The sequence below is a fragment of the Mobula birostris genome, chromosome 24 (assembly GCF_030028105.1).
Source record: "Mobula birostris isolate sMobBir1 chromosome 24, sMobBir1.hap1, whole genome shotgun sequence".
NCBI lineage: Eukaryota > Metazoa > Chordata > Chondrichthyes > Myliobatiformes > Myliobatidae > Mobula > Mobula birostris.
Genome location: NC_092393.1, coordinates 5,750,967 through 5,768,702, shown reverse-complemented (window position 1 = coordinate 5,768,702; position 17,736 = coordinate 5,750,967). Strand labels below are relative to the sequence as shown.

Here is a 17,736-nt window from a genome sequence, read left to right as displayed (position 1 = left end):
AGTGGGATGGGGTGAGGGGTGGGGTAGGGGCAGTGGGATGGGGTGAGGGGTGGGATGGGGCAGTGGGATGGGGTGAGGGGTGAGGTGGGGCAGTGGGATGGGGTGAGGGGTGGGGTAGGGGCAGTGGGATGGGGTGAGGGGTGGGATGGGGCAGTGGGATGGGGTGAGGGGTGAGGTGGGGCAGTGGGATGGGGTGAGGGGTGGGGTAGGGGCAGTGGGATGGGGTGAGGGGTGGGGTAGTGGCAGTGGGATGGGGTGAGGGGTGGGGTGGGGCAGTGGGATGGGGTGAGCGGTGCGGTAGGGGCAGTGGGATGAGGTGAGCGGTGGGGTAGGGGCAGTGGGATGGGGTGAGGGGTAAGGTGGGGCAGTGGGATGGGGTGAGCGGTGAGGGGTGGGGTAGGGGCAGTGGGATGGGGTGAGCGGTGGGGTAGGGGCAGTGGGATGGGGTGAGGGGTGGGGTGGGGCAGTGGGATGGGGTAAGCGGTGGGGTAGGGGCAGTGGGATGGGGTGAGGGTGGGGTAGGGCAGTGGGATGGGGTGAGCGGTGAGGGGTGGAGTAGGGGCAGTGGGATGGGGTGAGTGGTGAGGGGTGGGATGGGGCAGTGGGATGTGGTGAGGGGTGGGGTAGGGGCAGTGGGATGGGGTGGGGGTGAGGTGGGGCAGTGGGATGGGGGTGAGGGGTGAGGTGGGGCAGTAGGATAGGGTGAGGAGTGGGGTAGGGGCAGTGGGATGGGGTGAGGGATGGGGTGAGGCCGTGGGATGTGGTGAGGGGTGAGGGGTGGGGTGGGGCAGTGGGATGGGGGGAGGCTTCGGGTAGGGGCAGTGGGATGGGGATAAGGGGTGGGGTGGGGGCAGTGGGATGAGGTGAGGGGTGGGGGCAGTGGGATGGGGTGAGGGGTGGGGTGGGGCAGTGGGATGGGGTGAGGGGCGGGGTGGGGTGAGGGGTGGGGTGGGGGCAGTGGGATGGGGTGAGGGGTGGGGTGAGGTCGTGGGATGGGGTGGGGAAGTGGAATGTGGTGAGGGGGAGGGGTGGGGTAGGGGCAGTGGATGGGGTGAGGGGTGGGGTGGGGCAGTGGGATGGGGTGAGGGGTGGGGTAGGGGCAGTGGGATGGGGTGAGGGGTGAGCAGTGGGGTGGTGCAGTGGGATGGGGTGAGGGGTGGGGTGGGACAGTGGGATGAGGTGAGAGGTGGGGTAGGGGTAGTGAGATGGGGATGAGGGGTGGGGTAGGGGCAGTGAGATGGGATGAGCGGTGAGGTGGGCAGTGGGATGGGGTGGGGGGTGATGTGGGGCAGTGGGATGGGGATGAGGGGTGGGGTAGGGCAGTGGGATGGGGTGAGGGGTCAGGTAGGGGCAGTGGGATGGGGTGAGGGGTCAGGTAGGGGCAGTGGGATGGAGTGAGGGGTGAGCGGTGGGGTGGGGCAGTGGGATGGGGTGAGGGGTGGGGTGGGGCAGTGAGATGGGGTGGGGGTGAGGTGGGGCAGTGGGATGGGGTGGGGGTGAGGTGGGGGCAGTGGGATGGGGTGAGGGGTGGGGTAGGGGCAGTGGGATGGGGTGAGGGGTGGTGTAGGGGCAGTGGGATGGGGTGAGGGGTGAGGGGTGGGATGGGGCAGTGGGATGGGGTGAGGGGTTGGTTAGGGGCAGTGGGATGGGGTGAGGTGTGCGGTAGGTGCAGTGGGATGGGGTGTGGGGTGGGGCAGTGGGATGGGTTGGGGGTGAGGTGGGGCAGTGGGATGGGGATGAGGGGTGGGGTGGGGCAGTGGGATGGGGTGAGGAGTCGGGTAGGGGCAGTGGGATGGGGTGGGGGTGAGGTGGGGCAGTGGGATGGGGTGAGCGGTGAGGGGTGGGATGGGGCAGTGGGATGGGGTGAGCGGTGAGGGGTGGGATGGGGCAGTGGGATCGGGTGAGCGGTGAGGGGTGGGATGGGACTGGGATGGGGTGAGGGGTTGGTTAGGTGCAGTGGTATGGGGTGAGGTGGGGCAGTGGGCTGGGGTGAGGGGTGAGGGGTTGGTTAGGGGCAGTGGTATGGGGTGAGGTGGGGCAGTGGGCTGGGGTGAGGGGTGAGGGGTGGGGTAGGGGCAGTGGGATGAGGTGAGGGGTGAGATGGGGCAGTGGGATGGGGTGAGGGGTGGGGTGGGGCAGTGGGATGGGGTGAGCGGTGGGGTAGGGGCAGTGGGATGGGGTGAGGGGTGGGGTAGGGGCGGTGGGATGGGGTGAGCGGTGAGGGGTGGGATGTGGCAGTGGGATGGGGTGAGGAGTGAGGGGTGGGGTGGGGGCAGTGGTATGGGGTGAGGTGGGGCAGTGGGATGGGGTGAGGGGTGGGGTTGGGGCAGTAGGATGGGGTGAGGAGTGGGGTAGGGGCAGTGGGATGGGGTGGGGGTGGGGTGGGGCAGTGGGATAGTGTGGGGGTGAGGGATGGGGTAGGGGCAGTGGGATGGCGGGATTGGGAATGGCTGATACGCCTATGAAGAGTTTGGTGAATTTATTCACAGGTGACACGTGTTGGCACGTGGCCAAGTGGTTAAGGCGTTGGAGTAGTGACCTGCAGTGTGTTGTGTCCCTGAGCAAGGCCCTGAACCACACATTGCTCCTGCACGTTTATAGCCCAGTGGCGGCGGTACGTGCAGTACGGACAGGACAAGACACGGACTCAGTGTACGTGGACATGGGGCTGAGAGATGGTGGGAATGGAAATACTTTATAGGCGCTGTGTCTCTTACCTCGGTCTCAAAAATAATTGCCAAAGCTTCAATTGTTAGTCTGTGCAGAAATGTGCGCGGTTTCACCCAATGAACAGGGAAGCTGTTGTGCTCTGGAAAGGAGTGGGAAATATCACCATGTGGAGAGTGTAGAAGCTGGAGGCAAAGTCTTTCGACACTGGCTGTCCTGGTTGAGATGTGACAACTAACCACATGGTCAAAGTATTAAAGATTTGGCATGAAGGAGAGTTTGGGACTAGATGGTACTTAGCGAGAATCTTAGCAGCCATCCATAATGATGAATGAGCACAGAGACCCACAAGTGGGTCACCACAGCAAACTCAGTGGAGTACGTAATCCTGCCCTCTCTTGGCAAACCACAGGCGAGCACAGCCTGAATTTAAAGTCAGTTCCATCCCTGTGCAGTGATCCTTGAGGCTACTGACATTCTGGGTCTTACCTCGAAGCTGGTGGTGTGGAGCTTGTCCAGTGGCAGACCATTTCCTTCAGCGTGGAAGCACTGTAACAAACTCTGCAACAAACCAACTCAGGGTCAATAACCAAGGCTTCCAGAGCCAAGCAGAATAACATTGTCCAACACCCTGTGGAATGGTGTCCAATTTTTGCAGAATGATTCTGGTTAAAAGTTTATCAAACATATTACAAGCTAACAACTGTAGACTCATCAATACCCACAGGGCATGCCCGCGGAACCGAAAGCTGTTCCTTACATAACAACACTGTGCCAGCACTCGTGGCACACTGGCTGCAGTTTGAGAAGCTGATCAGCTTGCAGTACAGATGGGCAAATAAAAAAACAGACACTCCTTCATCCCAAATGCCACTAAACAACGATGTCTGGGAGTTGGGAATAAACACAATGTCATATTTAACAAATGGATTAAGGTGTCTTTTGATGATGCTGATTCAGTCAGTTTGTGTAAAGTACTGTTCTATTTCGCATGACTGGATAGTTTTAGATACTGTTGGACACTGAGGAAAATCACTTGGCTGAAACTATCCCTTAATCTGGTTCATTAGAAGGCAATCTGAATGAGGCATGGTTCAAGTATATTCACTCCATCACAGGAAGAAAGAACCAGCAGCTAAGGATATCTCACTCAGCCATACATTATGGATGAGAATTCAAAATTCCCCAAAGACGGAAGGATTCCAATTCCACAGGCTACAAGAAGTTTGGAGTACAAGGGGAACATGAAACAGAACTTCATCACACAGAAGACAATAACATTTTTATGGAAGTTAATACCTTCAGAAAATGTTAACGCTACAAGGGGTGAATATATAAAATCCCATTCTCTGGAGGGGAACGGTAGCAAAGTACAAATTGTATTCTCTGGGTGCTGCTGGAGACTCCCCCAGATGTGGGGGGAGCTTCAGCCTTCAATGCACCTACCGCATAACAAGGTGGTAACAGTTTGTGAACATGTTTCCACCCTGGAGGCCGTCTTTGCAGCAACAGGATCCCATACCTCACCATGGCACTTGCTGTAAGCCAGTCTCACCTGCAGAGTGTAGCTCAACCTTGAATAAAATTCCTGAGAAACCCCACAATGATTTGACGTTAAGCTGATGACATCAATTATGTGTGTCCAAAGGAAACCTAGAAGGCTGTAAAAATAGCAAAAATCAGCAAATGCTGAGAATAGTATAGCACAGACCCCAGTAAAACAGTATTATAATGAGTAATTGTCATTCATGTCCTTTAAATCTAGAATTTACTCTTTTGTATAGACGCTGCCCTGCCCTCTGAGTTCTTCCTGCATTTTGTGTGTGTTGCTCCGATTTTCAGCATCTGCAGAACCTCTTGTCACTGTCCCTCAACAGATGTTGACTTCCTCCTGCATTTCATTTTGCATGTTCCAAATCCACTACCTTTGGCAAATCTGCTTAAATCTTGCCCAAAATTTCCTACTACAAACTCGTCTGCTGACAGTAATTGCCACCTATTCAAATCACCAGTCATAAACTGACAACCTAATTAAATGTTAATTGCCCATGGCAAGCAGTTGTTTGCGGCACAAAAGGAACGTGCTAAGGCTAAATACATTGCAGATGCTAAATTTAAAAGACACTTTAGAAGATTCTTCTCCGGCTCGACCTACTCGCTCTGTCGACGCTTCAGGCAGTGCTACAGGTCTGTTTCCATGGGAGCAGCAGCCAGGCCATCCCGATCCCGAGTCTTTGTGCTTTGGTAGAGCGGAGCCTCCAGTCCGTGCCCCGCTGAGGCAGATGTCTGCCCTGCAAGGACAGCTTGGTGCTGGGTCGGCAGCAGCTTATTCCCCTTCACCAACAAGCGAGCATATGTCACATATGCTATTCCGTGCAGAGTGGTAAATTCGTTTATTATCATAAGTATCGAGGCGCAGGGACAAACCTTGTCTTTGCATACAGATGGTGAAGTGAGCCGGGGTCGACCATGGATGTGGCATCCCAGCTGTGTACGTGATACACAAGCCAGGGAAATGCGATACGGAGAGCAAGCCGTTGCCTCGCAGCAGGCTCCCCGCTGTTCACGAAGCTGAAGGAACGATCGAGACCGATACAGTTCGGCACCAGCGGTGTCGCAGGACTTGCTAGTCAGTGTTGAACTCGACGTACTTGTACTTTAATAGCAAAGCAATGAATATACATAAGTTACAACAGGACTTGCCCTTTTTGCTAAAAGTCTATCATTACATGATTACATCCACTACATAATGTACTGGGTGGGCACAGGAGTACATTCAGCCAGAGACTCATTCCACCGAGATGCAACACAGAGCGTCATAGGAAGTCATTCCTGCCTGTGGCCAACAAACTTTACAACTCCTCCCTTGGAGGGTCAGAGACCCTGAGCCAATAGGCTGGTCCTGGACTTATTTCCTGGCATAATTTACATATTACTATTTAATTAGTTATGGTGCAACTGTAATGAAAACCAATTTTCCCCAGGAACAATAAAGTGTGACTATGACTACTATTGTTTGTCACTCCAGTAATAGGGGGTCATTCACTAGTTTTACTAACAGCGAGACACAAGTTTTCTGGCAGCCTAGTGCTATGTGCTTTCAGATCTTCAGGAGAAGAGATAACATCCAGGGCTAAACACAAAATAATCTGCAGATGCTGTTGTCAAAGGAACACTCACAATGCGCTGGAGGAACTCAGCAGGTCAGTCAGCATCAGTTGAAAAGATTAGTCGACGTTTCGGGCTGAAACCCTTCGTCAGGACTGAAGGAAGAACTTTGGGGAGGGTTTGAAGAATGCTGGTAGTTGAAAAAAACAGTAATTTGAAAGACAAAGGGATGGGGGAGGGGAAGCAGGGAGGTGATTGGCTGGAGAACTATGCACAGTAGTAGGAGGAGGTGGAAATATGAGGGAGGTGAAGTGAAATAGGGATAGAGGAAGGGAGGGGGAGGGAATTACCGGAAGTTGGAGAATTCTATGTTCATACCAAGGGGCTGGAGACTACCTAGACGGTATATGAGGTGTTGCTCCTCCAACCTGAGTTTAGCCTCATCATGGCAGCAGAGGAGGCCATGTATGGACATATCTGAATGGGAATGGGAAGCAGAGTTGAAGTGGGTGGCTACCGGGAGATCCTGTCTGTTGTGGTGGACGGACTGGAGGTGCTCGATGAAGCGGTCCCCCAATCTGTGTTGGGTTTCACCGATGTAGACGAGGCTGCACCAGGAGCACCGGATGCAATAGATGACGCCAACAGATTTGCAAGTGAAGTGTTGCCTCACCTGGAAGTACTGTTTGGGGCCCTGAACGGTGGCAAGAGAGGAGGTGTAGCACTTACGCTTACAGGGATAAGTGCCGGATGGGAGATCCGTGTGGATGGACGTGCGGATAAGTGAGTTGCGGAGGGACCGATCCCTGCGGAAAGCGGAGATGGGTGGAGAGGGAAAGATGTGCTTAGTGGTGGGGTCCTGTTGAAGGTGGCAGAAGCTGCGGAGGATAATGTGCTGGATCAGGAGGCTGGTGGGGTGGTAGGTAAGGACAAGGGGAACTCTGTCCCTGTTGTGGTGGCGAGAGGATGGGGTGAGGGCCAAAGTGTGGGAAATGGAGGACATGCGGGTGAGGGCATCATTGATCACTGTAGAAGGGAAATCACAATCCTTAAAGAAAGAGGACATTTGAGATGCCCTGGAACGGAAAGCCTCATCCTGGGAGCAGATGAGGTGGAGACTGAGGAACTGGGAATAAGGAATGGCATTTTTGCATGTGGCGGGGTGGGAAGAGGTATAGTCGAGGTAGTTATGAGAGTCAGTGGGCTTGTAGAAGATGTCATTGGACCGTCTGTCTCCAGAGATGGAGACCGAGACATCAGGAAAGGGGAGAGAAGTGTCCGAGATGGACCAAGTGAATTTGAGGGCTGGGTGGAAGTTTGAAGTAAAGTCGATGAAATTGATGAGCTCAGCATGGATGCAGGAAGCAGCACCAATGTAGTCGTCAATGTACCGAAGGAAAAGTTCCAAAGGCCAGGCCAGTCTTTGGTTTAATCAGAAGAAACACAACTCACTGCTGGCTCTGCATCTGCTGCTGGAGCAGGTAAGCTACTGATGGATTTTTTTTTAAATCGCAGATACCGGAAATCTGAAATAAAATATGAAATGCTTGAACTACTCAGCAGGACAAGAAACATCTGTGGAGAGAGAAACAGTTGCGGCTTCAGGTCTGGGTCACTTCAGCAGTGCCTGGAATGTACTTCCAAGGGCAGTGGAGGAAGCAGACACAATAGTGACATACCAAGCTTTTAGACAGGCACATAAAAATGTAGGGAATGGAGGAATCAAATAAAACACGGCAGCACCTCTATTTTCTTCAGAGTTTGTGAAGATCTGGCATGACATCTAAAACTTCGACTAACTTCTATAGATGTGTAGTGGAGGGTATATTGACTGGCTGCATCATAGCCTGCGATGGAAACACCAGCGTACCTGAATGGAAAACCCCACAAAGAGTAGTGGATGGGTAAAGTCCTCCCCATCATTGAACACATACACACAGAGTGTTGTCACTGGAAGACAGCATCCCCCACCCATCACCCAGGACACATTCTCTTTTCGTTCCTACCATCAGGAAGAAGATACAGGAGCCTCAGGACTCACCACCAGGTTCAGGAACAATTATTACCCCCCAGCCGTCAGGGATTATTATCAGGAACCAAATGGGATAACTTCACTTGCCCCATCATTGAAACGTTCCCACAACCTATGGGCTCACTTTCAAGGAATCCTCATCTCACATTTTCAATATTTATTGCTTATTTATTTATCATTATTTTTCTTTTTATATTTGCACAGTTTGTTGTCTTGCACATGGGTTGAATGCCTAAGTTAGTGAGGTCTTTCATTGATTCTGTTATAGTTATTAATATAGATTTGAGCACGTCAACAAGAAAATTAATCTCAGGGTCATATATGGTGACATTTATGTACTTTGATAATAAATTTACTTTGGTGATCAGAATCAGGTTTATCTTCACGCTGTGAAATCAGTTTTACAGCAGTAGGACAGCGCAAAACATAGAAGTTACAATAAGAAAAATGAAAGGAAGTAAATAGTGTACAAGGAGGAGAAAACACTGTGGTGGCCTTCAGAGGCTCATGGGCCATTCAGAAACCGGATGTGGTGGGGTAAATGTTCGGCATCTTCAGGCTCCTGTACCCCTTTTCTGATGGTAGTAATGTGAAGATGGCATGTCCCGGACGGTGAGGGTCATTACTGTGGATGCTGCCTTCACGAGGCATTGCCTTGAGAAGATATTCTCGATGGTGGGGAGGCTAATGTGCTGAAAGAGCTGACTAAGATTTCCATCCCGTGCATCGGAACCTCCATACCAGATGGTGACGCAACCTTCATGCTACATCTGCAGAAATCCAGAGAGTCTTTGGAGACATACCAAATCCCCTTAAACTTCTACTGAAGTATAGGCACTGGGGTGACTTCTTCCCAACTGCATCAGTACGTTGGGCTCAAGATAGATCCTCTGAGGTGACCTTCTAAGATATGATTTACAGAAGGGATGAGTTGAATTGATATCATGGTCAGGACAGCCATTGTGAGCCGAAAAGCTGATTCCCATGCTATACAGTTTCATGTAACCTAACCTGCTCCTTGATTGGTAAACTTTTAATACTCTCGTAGGGTGGGAGCCCACCATTAAGAATAGTTGTCCATTTGAAGAGTTCATATCTTGCAGCTGAGCAGCAAAACTTGCTATGCTGTCTATATCAGCAAGGTCCTCTGTAAGTACAAGTGTGGCCAAGGACCTCCATGTCGACCCTTTTTGAAGGGCTTGCTGCATCCCTGTGACATAATGCAAAGCAAACGCTTTGGGCAGGTCTGGCGGACAGATGACTTTCAGTAGCTGAAACCATTGTAAACACCAGGCATTTTTCATGTGGATCTTATTGGCAATTATCCAGATGTTAAAGAATCTGCAAGCTTTAACACTGCAGTTAAACCATCCGATTGGGATAAATTAACCCTCGTTATTTGATAAAAGTCTCCTTTACTATAATGAGAAATGGGTCAGCAAAATGTAGACATGAGGTTCTGCAGTTGCTGGAAATCTTGAGCAACACACAGAATGCTGGAGGTACTCAGAAAGTCAGGCAGTATCTATGAAGAGGAATAGATCAATGTTTCGGGCTGACACCCTTCATCATCAATGCTCTCATAAGGTGAGGGCCGACCATTAAGAAGCTTTCGATAACATCACAGCGGATCAGATCTTGGACTCAACCTAAACACTTACATCAGCCTTCAGAGGGGATTAACAAGTAAACACAAACCCATCTTGATGTGAGGGAGCTGGAGAGGCAGAGAAGCTGAAGGAAGAGGCATACCAGAACTTAATGCAAAGACATAGTCACCAACGTCAGAACAAAGAAAACCAGGGGTACCCTGTTATGTTTTGTAACTTCAAAACATTCAATTAATTCAAAGGCAAGACGGAAGTCCGGGAATGCAGGTTTAACTTCGTTTTTACTTTAAGCGAGGCGCGCACGGATCACGTGATAGCGCAATGACGTAAGCACGTAACATATGTTTATATCTAACCCATAGTTGTTTAAACGAACAAGAAATCAACCAATATATGTACAAGATTACTCAAATATTACTGAAATATTAAATATACAACGTTCCTCCCTGCTTAGCTATAAATTCCAACTCAATACAGAATCCATATCAGCTATGTATACTATATAAAACAGCTGCTCTATCCAGACATCCGCAGCAGAGTAAATTTTAAATTCTCCCATCGCAAGATTTAATCACTGTGGAGAATTTCTTACTCTTGTGGGACAACGTCTTTCCTGTTAGCCAATAAATGTACAAATTTACTCAAGTATTGAAATAGTAAAAGCACAACGTGCCCTGGAGATCAGAACTGAAGATGCACAGACACCCATAGTTTAAGGGTTGGGGGAAGTTGCAGAGACCCTGATAGCTAGTACAGAGCACATCATGTGGGGGTCAGTGGTGAACAGAGATAAGCAACTGGGACTGCTGTTAGTTTATTGACTGTCATCAATTCCAGCTAGTGAACTGGAGACAATATTCATTAAAAACTTGCATTGGGTTTTTCAAGTACAAACACTGGTTCATGTTAATGCCACACCATATTGTTAAAGTAGTTATTAGAATCCTGCACAGGTTTCCTGCTCACTTGGATTGCCTGACAGCAGTCTCTGATGCTCTAGTACGTTATGGGCAGTTGATTGATGTTTCTAGATGTGTCTGTTTACCGAGGTTCATTCTGTGCTTCTTCACAAGTTAAGTACCAAACATAAGAAAGTGAAGCAGGAGTAAACCATTCTAACCTGCTGTTCAGTGTTTCTGTTAGTTCAGCAACAATTTCCCCTCACTGACCCACAGTGGTAGAGAGATTCAGCTCAGAAACAGGCCCTTTAGCACAACAAATCTCTGGCAATCAACAGGCAGCCACTGTTCCACGAATGTCAGCAAATTCTCCCGCATTCCCAATGCCAGCATATCCTCCCTCCCCACTTTCCCAATGACAGCATATCCTCCCTCCCCACGTTCCCAATGCCAGTATATCCTCCCTCCCCACGTTCCCAATGTTGGAATATCCTCCCTCCCCACTTTCCCAATGTCGGCATATCCTCCCCACATTCCCAATGTCAGTATATCCCTCACACTCTCTCCATGAACTGTTTGTTCTTCTGCCATCAGGCAAACGTTACAGGAGCATCAAACCACAAGGCTACTAAACAGCTTCCTCCCACAGGCAGTCAGACTGCTAAATAGCTGCTCTACCTGACTCTGCTTTGGACACTTTTAACTTGCACTGCACACTTATAACTTGATTTTAACTGACATGTGGCTGTTGTGTTTTACTATTTATTGTTATGTTTATTATTTAGTGTTGCGTTTGTTATGTTATGATTGCACTGCCCCTGAGGAACGCTGTCTCATTCTGCCCTGCAGAGCTGATGTATGATTAGAATGACAATAAAATTTTTTGAATCTTTGAATCCTCCCCACGTTCCCAATGTCAGCATATCCTCCCCACATTCCCAATGTCAGCATATCCTCCCCACGTTCCCAATGTCAGCATATCCTCCCTCCCCACATTCCCAATGTCAGCATATCCTCCCCACATTCCCAATGTCAGTATATCCTCCCCACGTTCCCAATGTCAGTATATCCTCCCCACATTCCCAATGTCAGCATATCCTCCCCACGTTCCCAATGTCAGTATATCTTCCCCATGTTCCCAATGTCAGTATATCCTCCCTCCCCACATTCCCAATGTCAGCATATCCTCCCCACATTCCCAATGTCAGTATATCCTCCCCACGTTCCCAATGTCAGCATATCCTCCCCACGTTCCCAATGTCAGTATATCCTCCCCATGTTCCCAATGTCAGTATATCCTCCCTCCCCACAATCCCAATGTCAGCATATCCTCCCCACATTCCCAATGTCAGTATATCCTCCCTCCCCACATTCCCAATGTCAGCAAATCCTCCCCACGTTCCCAATGTCAGCATATCCTCCCTCCTCACATTTCCAATGTCAGCATATCCTCCCTCCCCATGTTCCCAATGTCAGCATATCCTCCCTCCCCACATTCCCAATGTCAGCATATCCTCCCTCCCCACGTTCCCAATGTCAGCATATTCTCACCATGCTCCCAATGTCAGTATATCCTCCCCACATTCCCAATGTCAGCATATCCTCCCCACATTCCCAATGTCAGCATATCCTCCCTCCCCACATTCCCAATGTCAGCATATCCTCCCCACATTCCCAATGACAGCATATCCTCCCCACTTTCCCATCAACTTGCCCCAGGACCTTCCCCTCACCTATACACTAGGGCAATTTGCAATAGCCAATGAACCCACCAAACTGCAGCTCTTTGGGATCTAGGAGGAAATGCATATGGATTCCAGGATCCTGTGGTTAGGAGGCAGCAATTTTAGTAAATGCACCCAACCCTGTTCATTTGTATTTTCTCAAAATGCATTGATCTGCCTTGAATATACTCAGTAACTGGGCTAGCACTAAGCAGCTAGTATTTTCTTTGCCCAGACACTGAATGATTCGTATTCTTTCTGCAGTTTATTTCAGGTTGACTAATGTTTTCTGATGATTTAATGAACCTGCAACTTACCTCTGAAAATTCTCTTTTACCAGGTTTGTATCCATGTATGCAAATTCAGTCTCCAGAAAGCGCATCAAAGGCACAATCAGCTAAAGTGATTAAAAAAAGTATTTTTATGTCACAATCTGCAGATGCTGGAAATCTGAGCAACACACACAAAATGCTGGAGGAGCTCAGCACCCAGCAGCATCTATGGCCTGAAACATCAACTGTACTTTTTTCCATAGATGCTGCCTGGCCTACTAAGTTCCTCCAGCTTTTTGCGTGTGTTGTTTTTATGCCACATTTGGAGTTGAAATAGATGTGCTTTAATTACACAAACAGGGAGAAGGTAGGATAGGATGTTAACACGTACAGTCAGCCACACAACCAAGTTTTGGTCAGATGTCTTTGTCCCCCATAGTCTAGTCATAGTCATAGTCATACTTCATTGATCCCGGGGGAAATTGTTTTTCCCTACAGTACCTTTTACTAATTTGGGTATCAATTAGAAAAATTCTCAAAGTTCTTCCTACTTATAAAACCTAATCTACTCCGTTGGTATCACTAACAACTGATGTACAAGTGCAGAGATTAACAAAAGTGACAGCTACTCAACCCATTTGTCGACGATGTGGAAAAAGAGCTCCCCAGCCTAACGACACTTTCCAGCACTGGCTCTTCATCCTGCGGTCACAGCCTTTGCAGGCCACAGCCAGCTACTGTTTAAATACAGAGAGGTTTGCTACCTTCACTACCATTCCAAACAGGGAGTCCCGAACATCCAAGTACTCTCTCCTCCGTCGGTGAAAGTCATTTTCTTCAGCTCGCCTCTAATCCTTACTAATTCCTTTAAATCAATGCCTGCTGATTTTTAATTCCTCAGCTAAAGGAAAAGTGTTCTTCCTGTCTGACTGTATCTAGGCTCCTCACAATTTTATACACCCCAACTGATGTCTTGTCTCAGGTGAAATGTAAACAAAGTGTTGGAAGAAAGTTCTGTAATTTTCTCACAGCACAGAAACAGCCATTCAGCCATTTGAGCCATGCTGGGTTACAGAGCAATCCCCTCCCCAGCTATCTGTTCCTGTTATTCTCCCCACACTCCCCTCAACCTTTTAAAGTGCATAGAGGGTGCAGTGTCTCTGATGGGGTGAAGGTTGTTCTGGTCCAGATGACACACTGTCTGGACATTTGTTAACAAAAAAAAATGTGACTCTGGAAGCAAATTTTGGTCAAAACATTACCAAAGACAAGAGGGGAACTGACCTTACCTTTTCCAAAAAAAAACAACCAAGCTTATCCAGTCTTTTCTCACAGCAACTAGTTTCCATTCCTGACGTGATCCTCGTAAATCTCAACAGTAATCAACCCAGTGCTCTCACACTGCCTATCACGTGGTTACCAGAACCGCACACAATGCTCCTTCTAGCATTCTACACAGTCCATGAAGGAAATCTCTGCTGTTCTATTCTCTGTCTTGGCTAATAAAAGAAAGAGTTTTTCATGGCTTTTTAACCTTTGCATTCTTCCTCCTCCTTGGGCAGGGTGATTCCCTTTCATTGCACTCTGGGTGGATCCTGAGGTGGCTGGTTAGACCAATGTGGCAGGAGGTGGTGAACTGGCTGGTGGACAGGTAGTGATATGTTGGTATAGTTTTGTTGCTTCTGAAGATCTGTGGACAAACACCCACCTCCTCTTCTTCCTCCACAGAATAACTTTTTACCTTGTTTCACTTCCCCCAAATCAACCTCAAGGTTCTCTGGATTAAATTTCATTTGCCGTATTTCTGCGTAATCAACAAAATGTTCTTCAAATCAGAAGCTCCCCTTCTGTCAGCCCATACCCATTTTAGAATCGATTGTTAGGGATGAGATTACAGAGTACCTGGAGGCACATGACAAGATAGGCCAAAGCCAGCATGGTTTCCTGAAAGGAAAATTCTGCCTGACAAACCCACTGCAATTCTTTGAGGAAATTACAAGCAGGGTAGACAAAGGAAATGAGTAGATGTGGTGTACTTGGATTTTCAGAAGGCCTTTGACAAGGTGCCACACATAAGGCTGCTTAGCAAAATAAGAGCCCATGGAATTACAGGGAAGTTACTAGCATAGGTGGAGCATTGGCTGGTCGGCAGAAAACAGAGGGTGGGAATAAAGGGATCCTATTCTGGCTGGCTGCCGGCTACCAATGGAGTTCCACAGGGGTTGGTGTTGGGACCACTGCTTTTTACAATGTATGTCAATGATGTGGACCACGGTATTAATGGATTTGTGGCTAAATTTTCTGGTGATACAAAAAGATAGGTGGAGGAGCGGATAGTGTTGAGGAAACAAAAAGCCTGCAGAGAGACTTAGATAGTTCAGGGGAATGGGCAAATGAAATACAATGTTGGAAAGTGTATAGTGCACATTGATGAAAGAAATAAATGGGCAGGCTATTATTTAGATGGGGAAAGAATTCAAAAGGTTAACCTCCAGGTTGAGTCGGATGTGAGGAAGGCGAATGCAATGTTGGCATTCATTTCTAGAGGTATAGAATGTAGGAGCAGGCATGTGATGTTGAGGCTCTATAAGGTACTCGCGAAACCACACTTGGAATATCGTGTGCAGTTTTGGGCTCCTCATTTTAGAAAGGATATACTGATATTGGAGAGGGTTCAGAGAAGATTCACAAGAATGATTCCAGGAATGAAAGGGTTACCGTATGAGGAACATCTGGCAGCTCTTAGGCTGTATTCCCTGGAGTTCAGGAGAATGAGGGGGGATCTCATAGAAACATTCCAAATGTTAAAAGGCCTGAACAGTTTAGATATGGCAAAGTTATTTCCCATGATAGGGGAGTACAGGACAAGAGGGCACGACTTCAGGATTGAAGGACGTCCATTTAGAACTGAGATGCGGAGAAATTACTTTAGTCAGAGGGTAGTAAATCTGTGGAATTTGTTGCCACGAGCGGCTGTGGAGGCCATGTCACTGGGTGTATTTAAGGCAGAGATAGATAGGTTCTTAATTAGCCAGGGCATCAAAGAGCATGGGGTGAAAGCAGGGGAGTTGGGATGTCTGGAAGAATTGGATCAGCCCATGATTGAATGGTGGAGCAGACTCGATGGGCCAAATGGCCTACTCCTGCTCCTATATCTTATGGTCTTATGGTCTTATCCAAGTCCTTTATCATGTCTGTAGTATTTAGTTCACAGTCAAAAGATGAGGGACTAGGTCCAAAGCTCTGAGGGACCCTTCTGGAATGCTCTCCACTCTTAGACACACCCATGTAACGCTCCCCTTTGCTTCCTGGTATTGAACAGGTTTTGGAGATAATGTGCTGCTCTTCTTTGGATCCCGTGGGGTTTTACTGTTCTTGATCAGCCTGTCATCTGGGACCCAATCAGCAGACCTACTGCTACAAATGCACCATCTCATCAACCTTCCTTGTTATTTGAATAAAAAATTCAGTAAAATTCCTCAGATATGAGTTCGCCTTACTTAAAATCCATGTTGCCTGTCTTGTTGTTATAGCTGTGGATAAGCTACCACTGCCTATTAAATGCTCCTAATGGAGTGTGCCTCAAATAGTCTCTGACAACCAAGTCCAGCTCCTAGCCTTCACATGTAGCTTAGCTACGAAGCCCAGCAGAACCGTTTCTACTTACAGGAGAAGTGGCAAAGGTGGGTTACCAGTGCCTTAAAACCAGTCACTTTGGGCAGATGGGATTGTCAGCCGTGGTTGGCAGCTCATCTCGGAGAAGGAAATCTCTGATCTTAAACCTCTGCTGCCTTGCGTCTACACCCACTCATGGGGAAGGCTTTGGAAGTCAACCGAGGGAAGAATCTGGAGCGGGAGTCCCAAAGGCAGTCGTACGTTGAATTCAACGCTGACTAGCAACTCCTGTGACACTGCTGGTACCAGACTGTATCGGTCTCAGCCGTTCCTTTGGGTTAATCAGATGCGTGGAGACAGGGAGCTTGCTACATGGGCAACAGCTTGCTCTCCATATCGTACTGTCCTGGCTTGTGTATCTAGGTAGCTGGGACATAGCATCCATGGTCAACTCTGACCAATGCAGGCTCATTCATTGTCTTGCATCTTTCTAAATGAAGATTAATCCCACCCTGAAAAGTGAATCTGATCATTTGCCCACCACAGATAATAAATTTACATTAGTCTATCCTTTCTGTCTTTAAATAGCCCTCCAAGCTTCCTCTGTCACTTCTAAGGCCCGGGAAGACAGAAAAGAAGCTGAATTAGTACTCTGAAAATGGAGAAAACTTTCTTTTGACTGTCTTTTGGTTCCCTTTAATCTGTCACCAGTTCTTCCTCCCTGCACCTCGCATCCACTTTCCCTCTTCCCATTCCCTCTCCATCCACCCTTCCTCCCTCCTTATCTTCTGAATAAGTGGATTTGAACTGGTTATTTTGTGCTAACTAAATGATCCAACCAAGGATAAGTAAATCACTGCATCATTCCATTTTATCACTGGACAAACAGAAAAAAACAACCCTTGAGGAATCCGTGTTCAGCCATCTCCCAGGCTGGTGTTGAGAGAGAGTGAGGGTCAGGAATAATATTCCAGTGTATATTTTCCTTACTAGCCTTGGTGTTTCCTCATTTGGGATGAGAAGCATTAGTGAATTCACTGATCCTTTCCTTTGCACAATAATAAAGCCAGAGGTTGCTGAGATCCTTTGTTCCTGCTGGCCAGTGGATTGAGGTAGTGATCTGGTGTGTGTTATAATGAAGGACAATAACAACCCTGTTAAACTAGCTACATGTTCTGCTGTGTGCAGATCCGCCATTCATACAGTGAACAGATTTGCTTTATTTTTATGTGGAAAGGCTAAAATTGTACCAACACTTAACTCAAGGATGTGATTAGATTTAGAAAGTCTATACCCACCACCTGAACAAAGTTTTAACAGACTATATTTTATTCATATTTCCCCCTCATACTTCAAATAATGGTTTTCTGAGGCTCTCAGCTCTTGTTCCAGAATCAGGATTATCCCCATCCCTCCTCGGCACCTGACTCAGTGGCCATACTTCCTGTGTGTGTCAAGGCGACAAGCAGGTGCAAGTCAGCTCTGTCCTCTTCATGATCAGTGCTGTCCTCACCACTGGCCTTCCTCGCGACTTTTGCAGTCCTCACCACATGCAAATGTACCTTCCACCAGAAATACCAGAGTACACCCCAATGCATTTCTTAACTTTATAACAAAAGGAAGATTTGGATTCCTTCTATCACAGAACCAGTCTTCAGCCACACCTCATGGAGAAGTGCTGAAAGAATGGATATTTGGATGGCGGTGGAACTAGAAAACATCTCGGTTGTGGTCCTGAACACCTATACCCCAGGATTCTCTGGGCATCTGGCCAGCCTGTACTTGTTACACGTATAATGCTGGGCTGCA

General features: G+C 48.3%; 1 protein-coding gene across 3 annotated transcripts in view; it reads right to left on the bottom strand.

Annotated features, from left to right (window-relative positions):
- The window catches only part of unc13d (unc-13 homolog D (C. elegans)), a 205,838-nt gene that overhangs the window by 24,776 nt on the left and 163,326 nt on the right, over nucleotides 1-17,736 (bottom strand). For all 3 annotated transcript variants that reach the window (XM_072242643.1, XM_072242641.1, XM_072242642.1), the window contains exons 25-27: nucleotides 12,358-12,437; nucleotides 4,223-4,328; nucleotides 3,157-3,228 (exon numbers count right to left, since the gene is read on the bottom strand). In XM_072242643.1, coding sequence (XP_072098744.1) covers nucleotides 3,157-3,228; nucleotides 4,223-4,328; nucleotides 12,358-12,437 — 258 coding nt within the window. The remainder of the gene's footprint in view (nucleotides 1-3,156; nucleotides 3,229-4,222; nucleotides 4,329-12,357; nucleotides 12,438-17,736) is intronic.